Source organism: Otolemur garnettii, unplaced genomic scaffold (assembly GCF_000181295.1).
Source record: "Otolemur garnettii isolate 467f Iridium unplaced genomic scaffold, OtoGar3 scaffold00051, whole genome shotgun sequence".
Classification (NCBI taxonomy): domain Eukaryota; kingdom Metazoa; phylum Chordata; class Mammalia; order Primates; family Galagidae; genus Otolemur; species Otolemur garnettii.
Window position 1 is genome coordinate 906,735 of NW_003852446.1, and position 17,939 is coordinate 924,673.

The 17,939-nt window shown below is 44.0% G+C and overlaps 1 protein-coding gene across 1 annotated transcript in view; it reads right to left on the reverse strand.

The window, feature by feature from the left end:
- Positions 1-6,958: 6,958 nt before the first annotated feature.
- ASB9 (ankyrin repeat and SOCS box containing 9) overlaps positions 6,959-17,939 on the reverse strand; it is a 23,867-nt gene continuing 12,886 nt past the window's right edge. Inside the window, exons 3-7 of the mRNA XM_003791922.1 lie at positions 16,109-16,216; positions 13,959-14,109; positions 12,232-12,366; positions 10,580-10,771; positions 6,959-7,083 (exon numbers count right to left, since the gene is read on the reverse strand). Of these exons, the coding sequence (XP_003791970.1) occupies positions 6,959-7,083; positions 10,580-10,771; positions 12,232-12,366; positions 13,959-14,109; positions 16,109-16,216 (711 nt within the window). The remainder of the gene's footprint in view (positions 7,084-10,579; positions 10,772-12,231; positions 12,367-13,958; positions 14,110-16,108; positions 16,217-17,939) is intronic.

The following is a 17,939-nucleotide window of genomic DNA, read 5'->3' on the forward strand; positions in this document are numbered from 1 at the left end:
TGAGTCTCTCACTAACCATCAATCTCTCTTCCTCCAATTCACTTACTCTAGTGCTCCAGATGCCAATAGTTAGGTCTCGGCCTAACCAAGGCCACTAGGACTTCTAGGCCATCAGCCCTACCAGTTTGACACTGTCCATCAACCTTACCTACCTCCCTAAGTCCTCCTCTCCCTCCTTGCACTCATACCCTTACAGACAGCCCTTTGGTACATTGTCCTCTGTCCTAGTTCTCTAACCATTCCACAGCTGGAGCTGAGCACTCAGCATGGCTGGAGGAAAAGCAGAGTCAGGACCACAGATCTCAAGTGGGTCCTCAGTATACCCATTACACATAATCCCGCCATGTTTCTCTAGGAACGACAACTTTTCCACTTTGGGAAACAACTCCTTTACATTTATTTGTTTTCTATCTTCTAACCCAGTGTTTTCCCCTTTTATGTCACAGCATACTTGAACCTACAGTTAGGTTTGTGCACCATGCTTAAATTATGTTGATCAAAAACATAGTAAAAAAAAAAAAACACTTACTGTGCTTTAAACTTCTGTTCAGAAATAATTTAATTAATGGTCTTTAAATTTTTGCAGCATACCTAAGATCCTCTCATGGCCCACCAGTTAAAAATCACTGTTGTGACCTCCATATTCGCCTCCCCAAACTTAGTCTTCCTGTTTAATTGGGGAAATAGCAACTCCCCAAGCTTGTACTTCCCTGGGCTCAGGAACATTTGTGCTGCCGAGTGGAGGGCTGTGGTTCCCTAGAGGCAGGTGCCTTCCGTGCTGAGCTTCCACTTTCTTGGTTTGCATTTCTGAAACATACTGAGGAGGTCATGTAGGTTTTCGCAGAGCTGGAAGGGAGCGAGCCCTAAGAGGAAATGGCTACAGCTTCTCTCTAGGCAGGCAGGGCCTCAGGAACTAGGGCTCCCAGCCTCAGCCCGAGCATTATGGTACATGCATGCCTCGGATTCTCCTGCCTCCAAAGAACCACACGGGCCTAGACAACAAACATCATCAGTGACCATCTGGACCTAAGACCAGAGGGCCCTTATATGTTCTGGGCAACATGAGGCCCTTGACATATCTGCTTAACCCTTCAATGGGATCCATATTGTGCCTGAGGTTGAATTTGCAGCCAAGCTAGTGGAGGTGTAGGCCCACTTAAACACACTTTAGAGAACTAAAAAGAATAGGACACTCTTTCTATCCTACGTTGAAAAACCAAACACAGACCCACTACATTTGATTCTGTACAGTGCAATTCAGAGAAATTTCTACCAGTAGCTTTCTGAGGTCCATTCTTATTGAGGTGCAATACACAAAATGTGAATTGAATGAAAAGCGGGATGGTACTATTCCCACTTGTCATGGCCGTAGCCCAACATTTACAATGTAAATATTAACACTAATAGTAAGGCTACTCAGGCTTCCATCTGTGATGCAACAGAGGTGTCTTCTTAAACTAATGAAGCTTAAATACCTGGCATATCACATTAAAATTCTCACACGGATCTGTGGAACCATCTGATTTCACTGAACTAAAAACAAAACAAAACAAAACACCCCAGGATTTTCAGAAGGGCACAGACATTTGGAAGATCTCCTAGCTGCAGGAACAAGGGGAGAGACCTTGGGTGGGGAAGGAAGCGAGCAGAAATCAATTTCACTTGCTTCGGTCTCACAATGGATTCTGCAAAGTTAAGGGTAGAAAATCAATCTTGCCAAATCACTGAGAATTTATACAGTGGAAGGCGTTGAAAGGCCTTGGAGGGTGTATTACTTACCAGGACGTTCTTCTCCTCTTTCACATCACGCAGGTTGAACTTTTCCGTACTGAGAGGACTGTGGCAAGGATTTTTTGCCACGTTCTTCATCAAGAGGAGCCCAAGGCAGAAGCCAAACCTGACAGTGAGTTCCTCAGTCCCAATCCAAAGCCCTTGAACGGGGCAGGAGCAGGGCATAGAAAGTCCTAGGCATGCCTAGTCTTTACTCACTGGAGTAAGCCTCTGGACTGTATCTAACAGGGGGCCCCTTCGCCTACCCCTCATGTGTGTGTGCCTCTGGCCTGGTAAGGCTGCAGGCTGGTTGATAAGACTGGCCTTCTGTGGTAATAGGCCAAGTATTCACATTACAATGAGTGGCAGCTGGTCACTCCCAGTGACATCACCAGGCAATCAGATAGGAAGCCAGGGTATGGAAAGTGGGTCTCGAGCAGATGAGAGACCCTGGTCTCCTCTGGGCTTAGCTCTCCTGGGTGTGGAGGAAACATCACAGGTGAGTGCTATAGGAAAGTCAGGAGAATAAGGAACCAGTGTTCTCTGTCCCAGGGAAGTTGGCCAGGAACTGGGCCAGGAAGTGGATCCCCAGCAAACTCAAGCATCCCTTGTGGTTTCCACAAACCTGAGTGAAGTCTCTTGTAAAACATCTGCCTAGTATGAATTGTCCTACTTAGATTTACAGAAGCGTTGTGAAGGCCAGCATATGAGAGAACAGAACTCTCATACAACATCTCACCTCCTAGGCGGGCATGCCAGTGACCTTGTACTTAGTCCCAAACACAATGGAGTCAAAGCTGAGAAGTTCCACTTCCTGGCCTCACATGGACCTTCATTCTTCACTGCCAAACTTAACGATCTAGGGCTCACATTGTTTCTGACAGAAGCTGTGTGACCTTGGGAAACTTACTTAACCTCTCTGGACCACAGTTTCCTTAGCAATAATAATGGATAATAACATCATCACCAATATCCCAGAATTATTGTAAGTATTATATGAGTTGATATTTGTGAAATTCTTGCACTCATGCCCAGCATAGAGTAAGCAAGGTACAGTCTGATTAAATAATCAGTAGTGTGTTATTATATATTGTATTCCAGATGAATCAATGCATAATTGATAGTTATTAGCTATTCATAGGTATGGTGGGTAGAATTCTAAGATGCCCCGAAGATTCTAGGCCTCTTGTGTAGATATTTTGCTGTGTATAATATGAACTTTTTTGCCCAAATTTTTGAGGGAAAAATAAGGATCTGGATTATAAACAAGAGTATGGCTTTGGAACAGAGGAGCCACTCCCAGGGCCACCACACCCCCCCCACCTGGGCCTGCTGGGAACACAGAGTTCCAGTCTGGAAGGCTCCAGGATCCCATGGGAGTGGGCTGAAGTGGCCTCCACTCAGTGTCACATCAGGGGAGGGGGTAGTGGTGGGGCTGATGAGGCAGGCTGTGGCTCTGCTGGACAAGGACTGAGGCCTGAGGCCCAGCCATGCGTGGGGGACTGTGACCCCTGGGCAGGCCACAGGGACCTGTCTGGCTGCCTACAGGCCAAGTGACCTCAGAAGTTCCCGCCCTGCTGGCCACGCACGTGGCCATCTCAGCTGAGGTCCCCAACATAATGGGAAGGTAAGAGCTCTGGAGAGGGAAGGGGCAGCCTCACCAAGTGGGCAGCTGCAGGGCGGTGTGACCCGCATGTTCACTAGTGGAGCATTAGCCCTCTCCAGATGTGTCTCTCCTGGCCAAGAGCCAAGCACTTTCTCTAGGAGTGTTTTCCTGAAAGTTCGGGGAAAAAAACATGGGTGCACAGTATCCACAGCAGTGCATTGCACGCAACAAAATACATTACTTCTGCCAGTTGGTCAATAAAACACTAATCTAGGGGCTGCTATGAAGTGGTTTCGCTGATGTAATCAAGGTCCCAAAATAGTTGACCTTAAATACAGGCTATTATCCAAGCGAGCCTGACCTAATCAAGTGAACCCTTTAGAAACAGATTTTTCCAGCTGGTCCCAGAACAGGAAGAGAGGGAGATGCACTTCACCTGGCCTGGAAGAAGGCCAACATCCAGGCCTAGAACTTCCTATGGCGAGGGCTAGATGACAAGGAACCGTGGGCATTCTCTCAAATGCTCAAGAGTAGCCCCCAGCTGACAGCTAGGAGAGACCTCGGCCTTCCAACTATAAGAAACCAAATTCTGTCCCAGATGAAAACTGTTGCCCTATGGGCGGCACCTGTGGCTCAAAAGGGTAGGGCGCCGGTCCCATAGGCCAGAGGTGGCAGGTTCAAACCCAGCCCCGGCCAAAAACTGCAAAAAAAAACAAACAAAAAAAAACCGTTGCCCTAGCCAACACCTGGATTTCAGCCACCTGCCCTAAAGACAACTTTAGAGCCTTCCAGGCTGGTTCATGTGACTGGGGAAACGGAAGTGTGCTGTCCAGGCCTAAACTTGGCATAGCTTCTTGGTGTCACACCAGGACCTCTGACCTACAGACTTGGCTGAAGCTTCACTTTCTGAGAACTATCAGGAAATTAGACGTGGAGTTTAGGACCCAGAGCTCAGAGCTGAGACTGAAGAAAAGAGAAGGCAGAGTGTATACCAGTTAGGAGCTCTGGCTTCCGCATTAACCCCCGGCTTCGCCACCCACCACTGCCAGTATGACTTTTTGCTAGTTCTTTAACATCTCTGCACCCCCATCTGTAAAATGAGGATAAGAACTGTGGGGGTTTGAAGGAGGGTTTATAAATCACCAATGCAGAATACCTAGCTTTTAGCAAGCCCTCTTAGTTGTTTTTGATGCTGACCTGATCTTATACTGAAGCCCTAATGCTAGGCTTTCAACACATTATAAAGACCTAATCCCGTCCCCCCAAATAGACAGCTGAGCACATCTTGGTCCCTCATTTCTGAGCCCTTAATGTCTGCTTAATGGCTAACCACTCCAGCCTGGCACAAAGTACCAGCCCATTGTCAATCAGCCCCATCCCAAGCCCAGAAAAAATACATGATTCTTCCCTCCTTCCTGCTTTCTTCTTTCATTATAACATGAATTGGGCTATGATGTGCACCAACTAGCCAGCATTTCTACTGAATAAAATCAAGGAAAATACCGTAAAATGACAATACGAAACTGGTCAACAATAAACGTATGTTAAGTTTGGAATCTAAAAGCAGAACACATGCTCACCATTTTTAAAAAGACAGGTTCACGAGGCTAAGTTTATGTCCATCATTCAATAGGTGGGGTCTATTAAATGTCACTCAACCAGCTTTGATGACAAGAATGTATGAGGGTGTGCCAGGTTAGAATGACAAAGCATTCGAAGGTATATGCCACTTATAAATAGAACATCTAGATGCATAAAAATAGACTCCCTATTTAAATACAATCTTTTTTCTCTGCATTGCTAAGAGGTACTTTGAAATTTTCCTAACCTACAATGAGAGATGTGGTGGTGGTATTTTTCCCAATTGCAGTGTGCCTATCTATTACATGGATTTGCATATTGATTAACTGCCTGGAATATTTAAGAAGAAAAAATGCTCATCTAGTCATTGTTACAGTCGTAGGTAATACTCAGTGGCTTTGACTGAAGAAAGATTAACATAAGCAATTGCTATTTTTTTTAATTGCTGTTTTCAAAAAGAAAATAGCAAAATTCCTATAGTTCCTCACCTCTTAGCAAATGATTCTCTCACTAGAATGTAAGGGCTAGGAAGTCAAATATCTTTACTTATCCTGTTCACTGCTGCCTAGAATGATGCCTGGCATAGATATGGACGCTCACAAAATATTTCCTAAATAAATTGAATTAAATAAATTAGCAAGTAGCAGTACGCTGATATTCACTACCTGTCCAAATTCAAAGCAGTACATGGGAAAATCATCAGATTAAAAACTAAAACACACAAAAAAAGGAAAGGAAGTGAGGTCTATAAAGTCACATTTGAATTATTGAGTACATTGGAAAAGAAAAAGGAAACCCAATGCCAGTGGAATCTATCACTACAAAGTTCTCATTCTTGAATGGAAATTTCCAGAGTCTGTGTTATAAAGCATTTTATGATGGGTCATTTATGAGGAACACCACGTTCACTGAAGCGACTATGTGGCAACAGCGCCATCTGCTGGGAAATTGCTTGGGCATTTTTAGAAAAATATTCTGGAGTCATTTTTTCAGATCGCAAATTAAATTTAGAATTACAGGAAAAAACATATTGGAAATATATTTAGCGATCACTTGCACCACATGTCACCTAACAGGTAAGGATGTGAGTTAATTAATTATCTAGAATGTTTTCTTTCTTTCTGTTGATACAATGGAGCTTCATACATCTCCTAGAGAGAACTCTGAACTTACAGCCATCATTGCTAAATTACATCACAGGTTTCCTGTAAATCTGAAACTGAAAATCCATTCATCGAGCTGCCAAAGAGAAATGTTCAATAAACATTTCTTCAAGGGTGGAGCGATGGAACTTTCTGCAGTCATTTGTGACTGCACCGTCCAATAGAGTAGCCACTAGCCGTTAGGGGTTCCTTACCACTTGAAATGTGCCCGATGGCACTGAGGAACTGGGTGTTTCATTTTACCTAACTTTAATTAATTTACATGTTTTAAATAGCCATGTATGTCCAGAACAGTGTTTCTCAACCTGGGTACTACAGCATTTACATTTTGGACCGGGTCATTCTTGTTCTGGGAGGGGCTGTCCTGTGCATTGTAGGATGTTATACAGAAGCCCTGGCCTCCACCCACTAGACGCTGATAGCATAGCCCTCCTCAGTTGTGATGATCAAAATGTGCCCAGGTCTTGTTGAACATCCCTGGGTGGCACAATTGCTCCTAGTTGAGAACCTCTGGACTGGTGGCTACTGTGTTGGGTCGGGTTGCTGTGACGGCTAAATTAGATGACGCAGAAACTGTTCCTTATTTAGTGCTTGGCATGTGGTAGATGTTCAGAACAATAGCGGTTATTTTAGACACTCTGCTCTAAGCTGGGAGAAAAAAATGTTCATGTTTTCTACTAAATAATACAAAAGTGCCCAGTGAGCTTCATTAAAAACCTAACTGAAAAAAAGAAAACACTAGCCAACCTTTATGATGCTCATTTTATTTTAAAGTTTTAATGGCGACAACACTCAATAAAGTTTTCGTGTTGTCTGTGAATGCAGGCCCTTGGCGCACTTAAAGATGTAGGAGAAAGCGCTTCAGCTCCTCCGGGAGGACGAGTCCGGTTATCTTATAATGCTGCCCAGCTCCAAAGCACTTCCGAATTCGAAGGCGGCACAACTGCATCAGAGAAGGGGGCCCTGGAGAAAGATCACAAGAAAAGTCACACATGGGTGTCATTGATCTAAGACCGCCTCTCCTTTTGTATTTTGTAAGCATACCTACGGGATTCAGCATTGTTACAAGGAAATAAGACCATTTTCTGGGGGGGTTTGTAGGCGGCATTTTAAGGCCATTTGCCCTCTTTTCTGGTATCTAATTGAAATGAGCTTGTTAGGTTTTAATTTAGAACAGGGCGAAAGAAATTTAAAGCTTAGCCTCACTAATGGAGGCTTAAGAAAGCTAACTTGGGAATTACACAGCTACACACAAATTCCTATAATGAAAATAACATTCATGTTTAATGGTGTTCTTGTCTTTTACCTTAAAAAATAAGGGCATACTTCCAGACACAAACAGTTTTATTTTATAATTCGAGCAATTTTAAGGTCTTCAAACCAAATGAGCTTTCACTGAAACATAAATGTATGTTATTTTAAGCCATGTTTGTTTTCCTACTCTGTATTCAGAGCTAGCCCAGTGTTTTAAGCTCAGAGGTGAAGAGCGATCTATCCCAAATCTTGCATTAGGAACAATTAAGCGTTTACAGTTCAGCATGGTAGCTTCTCCACTGGGGGCAGGTGAAGTGGGGGAGAAGTAGGAGGATGTATTTTGCTCCCAGGGGACATTTGGCAATGTATGGAGGTATTTTCTGTTGTCACTACTTGGGGGAGGGTGCCACTGGCATCTCATGGGAGAGGACAGGGGTGCTCCTCACACCCTACAGTGCACAGGAAAGTCCCCACTGGCCCCAAATGTCAACAGTGCCAAGGCTGAGAAACCCTGGCATAGGGTAAAAGGATAGGAAATGATTTTTCAAACACTCCTGCTGTACCAAGTTGTACTGGGAATTCTTTTTTGGTTATTTTTTTAAAAGCAAAACTATATACCCTCAAGAATTCCATAAAGCAGTGGCGTTCAATCTGAGTTGCATTTCAGGATCACCTGGGGTGGGGGAACATTAAACTACATGGTGCTGGGTCCCCCTGCCCAGAGATGTCGCTTCAATTATTGTCACTGGGGAAAGCTCAAGTATCTGGGTTTTTGAGAGGCATGTGTGGACAGAATGTTGAGAATACAACGGAAAGGACAAGAGGGCCTCTACTTTCCTATAGCATCGCAAGCTACAGGGCAACCTGCATCACAGTTACTATCTCTCAGGCGATAGAGAACATGGAAAGGTGCAAATAGACACAAATACAATAAAAATACATGCAATATATTAAATCAGGCCCTAGCACGAGGGCCTGGCTGGAGTAAGGCATCTCCCCGATTATGTCCAGGGTCCTGAAAGCGTGTATTAATGAACTGCTTCCCGCTGCACTCAAGGCGTGTATTAATGAACTGCAAAAGTACACTGTGGGGAAACTGAACTGAATCTAACCTCACTAAGGAGTGTTGAAGGATGTGACTAATCATCTGTGCTAGATACACTGTCAGGGGCAATCGTAGGAGGTACTGATAAAGCATTATGAAGAACAAGATCTCAGAGCAAGCCTGGTGGAGAATTATGAAAAGCAGGACGTCAGAGCAAGCACAGTGTAACCACTGATGCCAACAGAATCGCTCCTGTTTCCTGCAAATAGGATGGTGTATAACAACCGTAGCTTTCATTCCGTAGAAACAGAGCTGCAAACGCATTCCAGCTTTGGAGCCACTTCCTGGCACCTGCCAACACTCAGGGGGGTTGCTTTGCTCAACAATAAAACCAGCTAATTGTATATTAATGAATTGGCATATTCCTTTTGGCCTTAATTTCTTTCTCCCCACCCCACCCCGCCCAGCAACACTCATGATGCTTTAATAAGGTCAAAGCTCATTCATGGGGGAAGGGAGTGACACCAGGGCAGTCATGCTAGGCTGAGTCATTTGTAGTTTTCACTGCATGCCCTGAGCAAACACTGAGTCATTAGATGTTCATCAAGGGGGGTGGGGCGGTAATATTCTTGAAATCCTTTCTCTGTCCCTCTGAAGGAGGAAAGATCTCATCTTTCTTAACACCTATGTAAAGCCCAACTCAGAACACGGCTGCATTTCACCTAATAGCCTCCTCTTGCCACACTCTTGAAAGAGGACAGTAATTCCCTTCCTGGGGTCCAGAGAAATATAGAGAAACGAGTGGACTGCAGCAAATAAACTGCTGTGAGGTGGAACCCCACAATGTTCTGAAGGGTCTGTATACACTGTATGTGACTTTGGGGGGGGGGGGCTCAGGCACTTTTGCCTTTGTGGATCGCTTTCTCAATTAAAAAAATATTAAAAATTCTATTTATGGCTATGTTGGAATAAAGATGAATTTAATCCAGGTTGAGTTTTGTTTTTTCTCCTGAACGTAAAAGAAATTAAGACATTTCTATGGGCCCTGAGGCACTGTACAATCTATGCCTGATGAAGAAATCAGCTCTGTATATATAGACAGACTTTCTGAAAACAAGAAACCATTAAAATGCAGGTAGAATTTTCCAGTGATTGTCCCACTGGCTAACATAAAGGGTCTCTACTGGACTATTCCTTGTGCCTGGGGCTAACCTTTCTTCCTCTGACCAGTGTGGCTCAGGAGTGCAGGCCTTGTGTGGCTGCAAGTACCCTGGGGTAGCAGGAAGAAGAGGAAGGCTTGCTTGGCCCACCTTCCGGTTCCACCCAGAGTCAGTCCTGCTTCTTAGCATATGGGGGGAAAGTAACCAGATCACATGACACAAGAATCCTTCTAGTAAAAAGGCCTGCTTGAAAGTTCCACCTCCCCTAGAACCCGACAGTCCACACTCTGGTCGGAAGTAATAGAGGTGATGCCCCAAATGCCTCTTGGGCAATTAGGATTGCAATCAGGTAACTCTGCAACCTGAGAGATCTTTGCTCTTCAGCCCATTCTGACTCTGACCCGAAAGCCCGAGGAAGTCCCCCTATTCCCATACATACTGCTCCACCACTGATGTGTGGGCATTTGGGGCAGCAGTGTTAGTTCTTACTTACGAAGGAATATGGACTTACCATTGGCTAACTTAGAACGGTTAATGTCTTCAGATTGGTGGGATTCATCAAAAAATACCCCCAAACTCTTAAATAGCTGCATTTTAAGCCCAGAAATCAAATGCCAGTAGTTTGGTCCATCTGCAGAGCAGTAAGATACCTGGGGCCTCTTCCAGTCCCAAGGAGGCCTCCGCTACATCATTCTAAAGCAAGTTTTCCATCATTTCAATATTAAAATTTTGAAGCAACATTAACTTTGCAAAATTTGGCCTGCTCTACATATAAGTATTAGATCATCCCAAACAGCCTGTCCCCAACATGCCAAACAGCAGGATGGTTATTTGCTACATAACAAAGACCATACCCTGTTGAATGTTGAATGAATAATTATCTCAGCTTCCCCAGACTTTTTATAGGACTGGAAGTCAGAACTTATTAAGTACCTGCCTCCCACTAGAGCTGGAGGAGTTGCTATGAATTAGGGCTTAGATTCAGGCAAAGGAGAAGCACCTTCTCTCTCCATGAAGAGCTGGCTCAGAGGGCTATCGGGAGGCACCAGGTCCACAGGACGTTTGCCTTCAGCATTCTTGGCCTGGAAGTCAGCCCCGAAGTCCATGAGCAGATTGGCTAGCTCCTCATTCAATTTCCTGGCCACTACATGAAGAGGGGAATCCAGACCTCTTCCTTGGTTCACGTTGGCGCCTAAATAAGAACAAGAACAAAAGAGAGTCGGCCAAGGAGCAGCAGCCCACTGTCTCCCCCTCGCAAGGCACTGAGCCTCAAATTCCCTAACAAAAGGGAATCCATAGCAAGCAGGGCAATTCTGAAAAAACAGGAGGTGATCTGATTCCATTCCAGAATAGGGGGACAATCCCATTTGGCAATGTGACTGAATGTATAGCATGAGCCATACCACCTCTACAGTTAAAAAACCAGCCTTTGAGCACTACACATAGGCCTGATACATGCGAAAAAATCCAGGTAACATGAAGGCTGCAAACTCACTATTAATGGACCTTAAATATTAGCCAGTACAGCCCAAGAATTAGGCTAGATGATGATATCCTATCTACATCAAGCAGCCAAATTTACATGCTGAGCAGCCACCATGGGATTTGAAACCCAGGACTTGAGACCGTGTGATTTGGACTGCAAAACACAACCAACTCATGAGGCCATCTCCTAGATTCAGGTTGTCAATCCCGAGATCACAGGGAAGGTTGAAAAGTTCTTCTCTTCATTAGTAAGGTAGATTTCTAGAACCATCTCTATCTAGTTCCATCTCTACACTCTTAACAAATCCCCATCACAGCCCAGATCCTGGCTCTCATTCTGACATGTGGGGACACATGGGCTTTGCCTGAGCTGTTGTCACTCTAGTAAAATGAGAACCTATGTCCACTCAATAAATGTTAACTGACTTAGTCTTGCATTGTTCTTGACTTTGTGAGGGATGTCAAACATAACCCTTTCCTGGCTAGGAGCTTAAAATGACCATAGGGTGGTGATTGAGGGGGAAGAGAATGATCCTCTTAATTTATAGCAATCACTGCCAAATGAATAGAAGGCAAGAAGGATTATAACAAGATTCAGTAGGGGGAGAGACTACTGGAGTCTTAAAGAATACATAGGACCAGATAATTAAAGAGGTGATAAAAATGGTGTTCTAGGTGTTGAGAAGAGGTCTGAACCACAACAGGGAAGTGAAAAGGAATAATAGTACATAGGCCTTTTCCAGAAAAATACTGTATTTACAATGGGCTACAAATGGGTCAAGTTCAATTTCTAAATGAATGAGAACTGGTGAAGGTCCCAAATGGGAAGATTCAACCCTGATCCAACAGCGTTGCAAGGTGTGGAGGGCCTAATAACATGATTGCCCAAAGGGAGGGAGGCAGAGACAATGGAGGATAAAGTAAAAATCACTGAGGACCACCCTGGGAGGAAGTTTCATCATCATCATCATCATCCTGATTACAAGTGAGAGAACTAAAGTGCAAACAGGGTGCAGTAATTCCCCATGGGAATAGCATCAATATGAACTCTGGTCTTGCCCAACTTCAGTGCCCACACTTGTCTCTCTGCTACGAGAGGAAAATCTTCAGAATGCATTTAATTGACTTTTCATTTTACTTTTTGCTTTGGTTTGCTTTTTGTTTTACCTGACTCCAGAAGCTTTCTGACACAGGATATCTGCTGGTTTTCACAAGCCACATAGAGTGGAGTTCCCAGGTGGCTAATGTTATAGTCAATGTCACTCCCGTAAGTAACAAGGGTCTCAATACACTTCATGTGGCCTGCAGCCAAAAGCAGAAAAATAATAGTTACAGCACAAGTTCCCTTAGCTAGGGACACAACACCATCCCCGTTTTTTGCATGTTTCAATTTGCCTGAAACTCATCCAGGGGACCAAAAACTCTCCTTGCCTTTACTCAGTATCAGGAATGGTTTTAAACACTACCATCATTAATTGGCTGACTACAAGATCAGATCTGCAAGGATGGTGAAAGCCCGCTTGAGTTTACCAGCCACAGGAAGAACCCAGCAACCATTCACCTCTCTCGATTGTTCACAGCTTTGCAGTTAGTACAGAAACTGACATGAGAGCTGGGACAAGATACGTAGGATTGGGGACTGAAGGGAAGGTGGCCGTGAAGAAGAAGAGCAGTGCGTCCCAAGGCACAGAAGGAAATTTACAGCCTCGCTAAGGGCAGGCCTGGGAGAAACAGGCACAGTGGGCACCGGCAAGGCTTAGAAGAAGCCGCCATATCCAACAAAGCAGGGCCAAGTCTGGCAAACAAGGAGAAAGCTGAATCCTTCTTTCTTGATCTAGAATGTCATACTTTCACCGTTGCTCCTTTGTGTTTCTCTTGACTTATCATTTTAGTCGTATGCATGCAGTGAATATGATGAGTTTGTATATTCTCAATAAATACACACCAAGGCTTTGGGAGATAATTAGAATCTGGGTTAGTACCATCAAAAGGGAAGTCATTCTGGGGAAGCCACCAAGGAAAAAGAAAGCCCTCCGGCAAAGTACGGTCATAATGACAATGGTGATAAACAAAGCGAAGCAAAACTTACGGTTTTATTTTTGTCTCAAAGTGGAGAATATCAGGAAAACTGTGGCTTTACAAGAAGAATTATCCCAAACAGTATAAACCATCTTTACAGTTCCAACCACGGAAAGTTTGTTTCCCTGGGAAACCTACGTAGCACTGAGACAAGAGTCTTTAAAGCCCCTACCTAGAATAATCTAATTTGTTTTATGAAATAACTGGATTTCTATAAGGTCATAGGTATAAGAATATATTCTGCAAATCTTTTTTTTTTTTTTTTTTTGAAAAGGGCTCAAGCTGTCTCCCTGGGTAGAGTGCCGTGGCATTACAGCTCACAGCAACCTCCAACTCCTGGGCTCAAGCGAGTCTCCTGCCTCCGCCTCCCAAGTAGCTGGGACCACAGGCGCCCGCCACAACGCCCGGCTATTTTTTGGTTGCAGCCGTCATTGTTGTTTGGCAGGTCCGGGCTGGGGATTCGAACCCGCCACCTTAGGTGTACGTGGCTGGCGCCCTAGCCGGTTGAGCCATAGGTGCCGAGCCTATTCTGCAAATCTTGACAGATAATGATGAGGAACATTCCGAGTGTTCTCAAAAGGAAGCTCTCAAACTCACTGTGCACAGACAGCTGGGCCCCACCCTCAGGGTTACTGAGTCAATGGGGCTGAGTGGGGCCCAGGAATCTGCATTTGTGGGCAACAGCATGTTCCTGCGTCTAGTCCGAGGATCTCACTTTGAGAACTGTCAAATATGCCTCCTCTTCCCTCTTTCTTTCAAAAGTAAAATGGCCCTTGAAGGAGTGGGTGGAAAATTTAGATTCTCAACGGATTTACCTCTCTTAGCAGCTTCATGCATGGGAGATGCCAGATCGTTCTGAGGCTGTGGGTTGGCTCCATGCTGCAGAAGCACACTCACACAGTCCTGGCTGCCGCTGATGCAGGCGTTAAACAAGGGGGTGTGCCAGTTTGCCGTCACGCCATTCACCTGCGGAGGGGGGGAAATCTCCAGGATGAAGACAGGCAAGGAGGGGGTTGGGGTTCATCTGTACAGTCCACTCACTTTCAAGATGTTATTTAACTTCCCTGAGCCTTAAATGACACCGTCACAAAATGGGAGAGGAAAATACCAAATTCCACAAGGTTGTTAGGAAAACGAATGGCCCGCTCGCTGTGTGCTGTGTAGTGAATATAAGGCCCCAGTGATGTGCTCAGTGTTCCCCCTCCTCCCTGCTCCCCCCCAGAAACATGAACTTTGAAACGGTTAGGATAATTTCAACAGCTTACAAACTAATCTCCTTATTTTAAACTTACTTGCCAGACTTATCCCACACCAATTCAGCTTCCTCACAATCACAAGAGCAATCTTCCAAAATTGTTAAAGTATAATTTCTTAAATTAAAAAACGTGACTTTCATACAAATATAGAGTTCGCAGATGCCAAAGATTTTATACCACCAGTCATTCATTAAGGAGGGAATCAATAGATGGTAAGGCTGGCTCGAAGGAGAGTTTAAATAGTCTATGAGGTGATGAAATATATTTGCTAATAGATGCAAAGCTGGTCAATGTCCTGTAGGGCCATAAAATTATAATCTTTGGGGCCAGTTCTTCTAAGGCTGGAAATCAGAAATTTACAAGTTAATGTCTAATTCACAGTGTTTGGGCTATAACTGAATAATAAATAGCAAAGTCAAATGCATAGGCATTCATCTGCGTCACTAAATAATTCTTTGGTGAATCCGTTAAGTAATGATATTGTGCAGACAGTGAATTCATTGTCACACTCTACTGTCAAGCAAGGCCAGGACCAAAGTGAGGCACAAAGATACCCCGGATACAAAGTTGAAGGAGAGGCTCACTCTTAGGGTCACATCAATGCTCCCGGACCCTGAGAGTGAGCACCTCTTTGAAGTTTTCACCCTACGTGCCCCTCTTGCTTCAACTTGGTCCCGGCCTTGACTCCAAGTTTTAAATTAATTTCCTTAACCCAAACACAAACCTGATGATACACTCACCTCTGGCTCTCTATTGATCTTAGGACAAAGTCCATTTTCTTGACATAGACAACAAGGTTGCTTGTGTTCTGAATCCTTTCGCTCATTCTACTCTCCTTCCACAGGGAATGGAAGTCACCAAAATGAGCTCATTTTCACTTCTAGGACTTTGTGTTTGTCGTTCTCAGGGAGTGGGAAGCTCATAATTGCCACTAACCCACCATTCAGCTGCCCAACACCAGGTCTTTTAGGTTGCAGCTTAGACACCATTTCCTACAGGCAGCCTCTTTCGACTCCCTTCATCCCCATCAGAAATAGATGGGTTAGGAACCCCTCTATGTACTCTCAACAGCTCCTTTTAGCATAATCACTCACTACTATGTGCACTGTGGTGATTTGCAAGAACGGTCACAGATTCTTTCTATTCTGATATGTACGTTCCTTTGTGCGTGACTTTCTAATTCTGTCTTTCACAACATGGAGACTATTTTTCCAATCCTTGACTCTTGTGTGCCCATGTGAGACCAATGAGACACTTGGCAAATGTGAGGCAAGCAGAGAGCTGTCCCTCTTTGGTTGTTCTTGCAATCCCTGCTACCATGTGAACAAGTCCAGGCTGACTGCTAAGAGATGAGGGACCACATAGAAATATTCGGTCTCCCCAGACATCCTAGCCACAGCAGCCAAATGTGTGCCTTCCACAATACTTCACTGCCTTCCAACCATAGCAATGAAGGTGGAAGGCTAACCGCTATTTATTAGTAGTGTCTGATAAAGAAAATGATATAGACTCTAAGCATGACTTCCTGGCTAACGATTCAGTGTATCATCTATCCCTAGGACAAATGAGCTTGATGGATATAATAGCCTTGAACAAAACAACCCCCTTCATTCAGCAGGTTAATCAAAGGTGCTGCAAATTATTCAGACGGAATACAAACAGTCCCATTGCATTTTTGGTTTCTAAAATGTTATTTGAGTTTCACTTACGTCAGCCCCATGCCTTAAGAGAATGTTTGCACAGGAGAGATGACCTCCAAGACAGGCTTCATGAAGTGGGGAGACACGATCGGCTGTGATGAGGTTCACAGGCCACCCCTGAAGGAGAAGAAATGGACAGAGTCAAGGGTACAAAGGCACAGGGCCCTTGGGATTGGTTTGGAGCCACAATTCCAGCACTACGACAATTCTTCTAAAAGTTTAACCTGTCCCTAAGTCAGACAGGTCACTAAGGTGTTGACTGTGATGTGAAAAGAAGAACTGTCACACACTGCTGGTGGGCAAAATGGTAAGGCCACCATTACCAGTTTGGCATATCAGAGTTGACAATACGCATGCCGATGACCCAGCAGTATGACTCTTAGGCATATGCACTCAAGGTAGATACACTGAGATAAATCTACCAGAATATTCATGACACCATTGCTCATGACAGCCAAAGGTTACAAACAACATCAACGCTCATCAACAGTTGACTAAATTACTAAACGTCAGTATAGTCATTCAGTGCAACATGACATTGAACAACTGCAAGGATGATGCTTTCCAAATAATGTGGAGCAAAAGAAGCAAGACCCATGTGAACACACGCTGAATGACCACACTGATATAGAGTTCAAGGTTAGGCAAAACTAACCGGCATCACTTCCGAATACATGCATAGGAAATAAAACCAAAAAGAAAAGCGAGGAACAAGGAAAGATTGTGGTTGCTTCCATGGAGGAGGGACAGGATTGGGCTCTAGCACAACAGGTCAGTGGGGATGGGTGGTGCTTGGAGGAGCCAGTCATGTGCTATCACTCCAATTCTTGACCTGAAGGGCAGTCACATGGCGACGTTATCATTATCACTATTAAATTATCCATGTATGTTTATGTTCTTTTATGTTTATGATTTTTCTCAATTACATGTTTTTCAAAGTTAGCTTGGCCCAAATTGCTAAGTTTAACAAATAATTGTTAAATTTGATGAAATTAACACGTGGACCTTTCTTGTGTGTCAACTAAAAGGAAATTTTGAAATTGCAACGCAACTGAAAGGCCCTACATGCACTTGTTGGAAAGCCTAGAGGCACTGTTTCACTTTGGGAAACGAAAGTGGATCTATCAACTAATAAAACTGTTCTTTATAAGTATTTAGTAATACATAGGATTTGATGTGTATGATAAAAATAGCAGTTCTTCCCAATTTTTTTCCTCAAAAGAAAATAAAACTCTTTTTCTGACATTTAATTTTTTTCTTGAGCTTCCTCCATCTGTCTCAGTTTTGACAAGGGGATCAGCAAACTATAGCCCGTGAGGCCAATCCAGCCCAGAATCTATTTTTGTATAGCTCAGTAAAGAATGGCTTTTCCATTTTAAATAGTCAAAAAGAAATCAAGAGAATTTTTTCTGATGTGACAATTATATGAAATTCAAATTTCAGTGTCTGTAAACAAAGTTTTATCAGAACAAAGCCACACCCATTCATTTACATATGGCTTTGGGGCCGCAATGGCAGAGTTGGGGGGAGTTGCAACAGAGACTGGAGGGTTTGCCAAGCCCCGAATATTTCTTATCTGTCCTTTCCAGAAAAAAATATTGCCAACTCTGTTCTTGACTAAATGAAAGCATATATCATTTCTTCCTATACTATTTGTCCCTCAATGTTGTCAATTCAACAAGAGGAGTGTGATTGTCACATGCAGCAAACATCATGTGAAGGTATCAGACACAAGTGGTTGGAAGACAGGCCCAGGCACAGAACTTGGGCCAAAGGCAACCGCAAGAACAACCAGTAAGGGCTCGGCGCCTATAGCTCAACCGGCTAAGGCGCCAGCCAC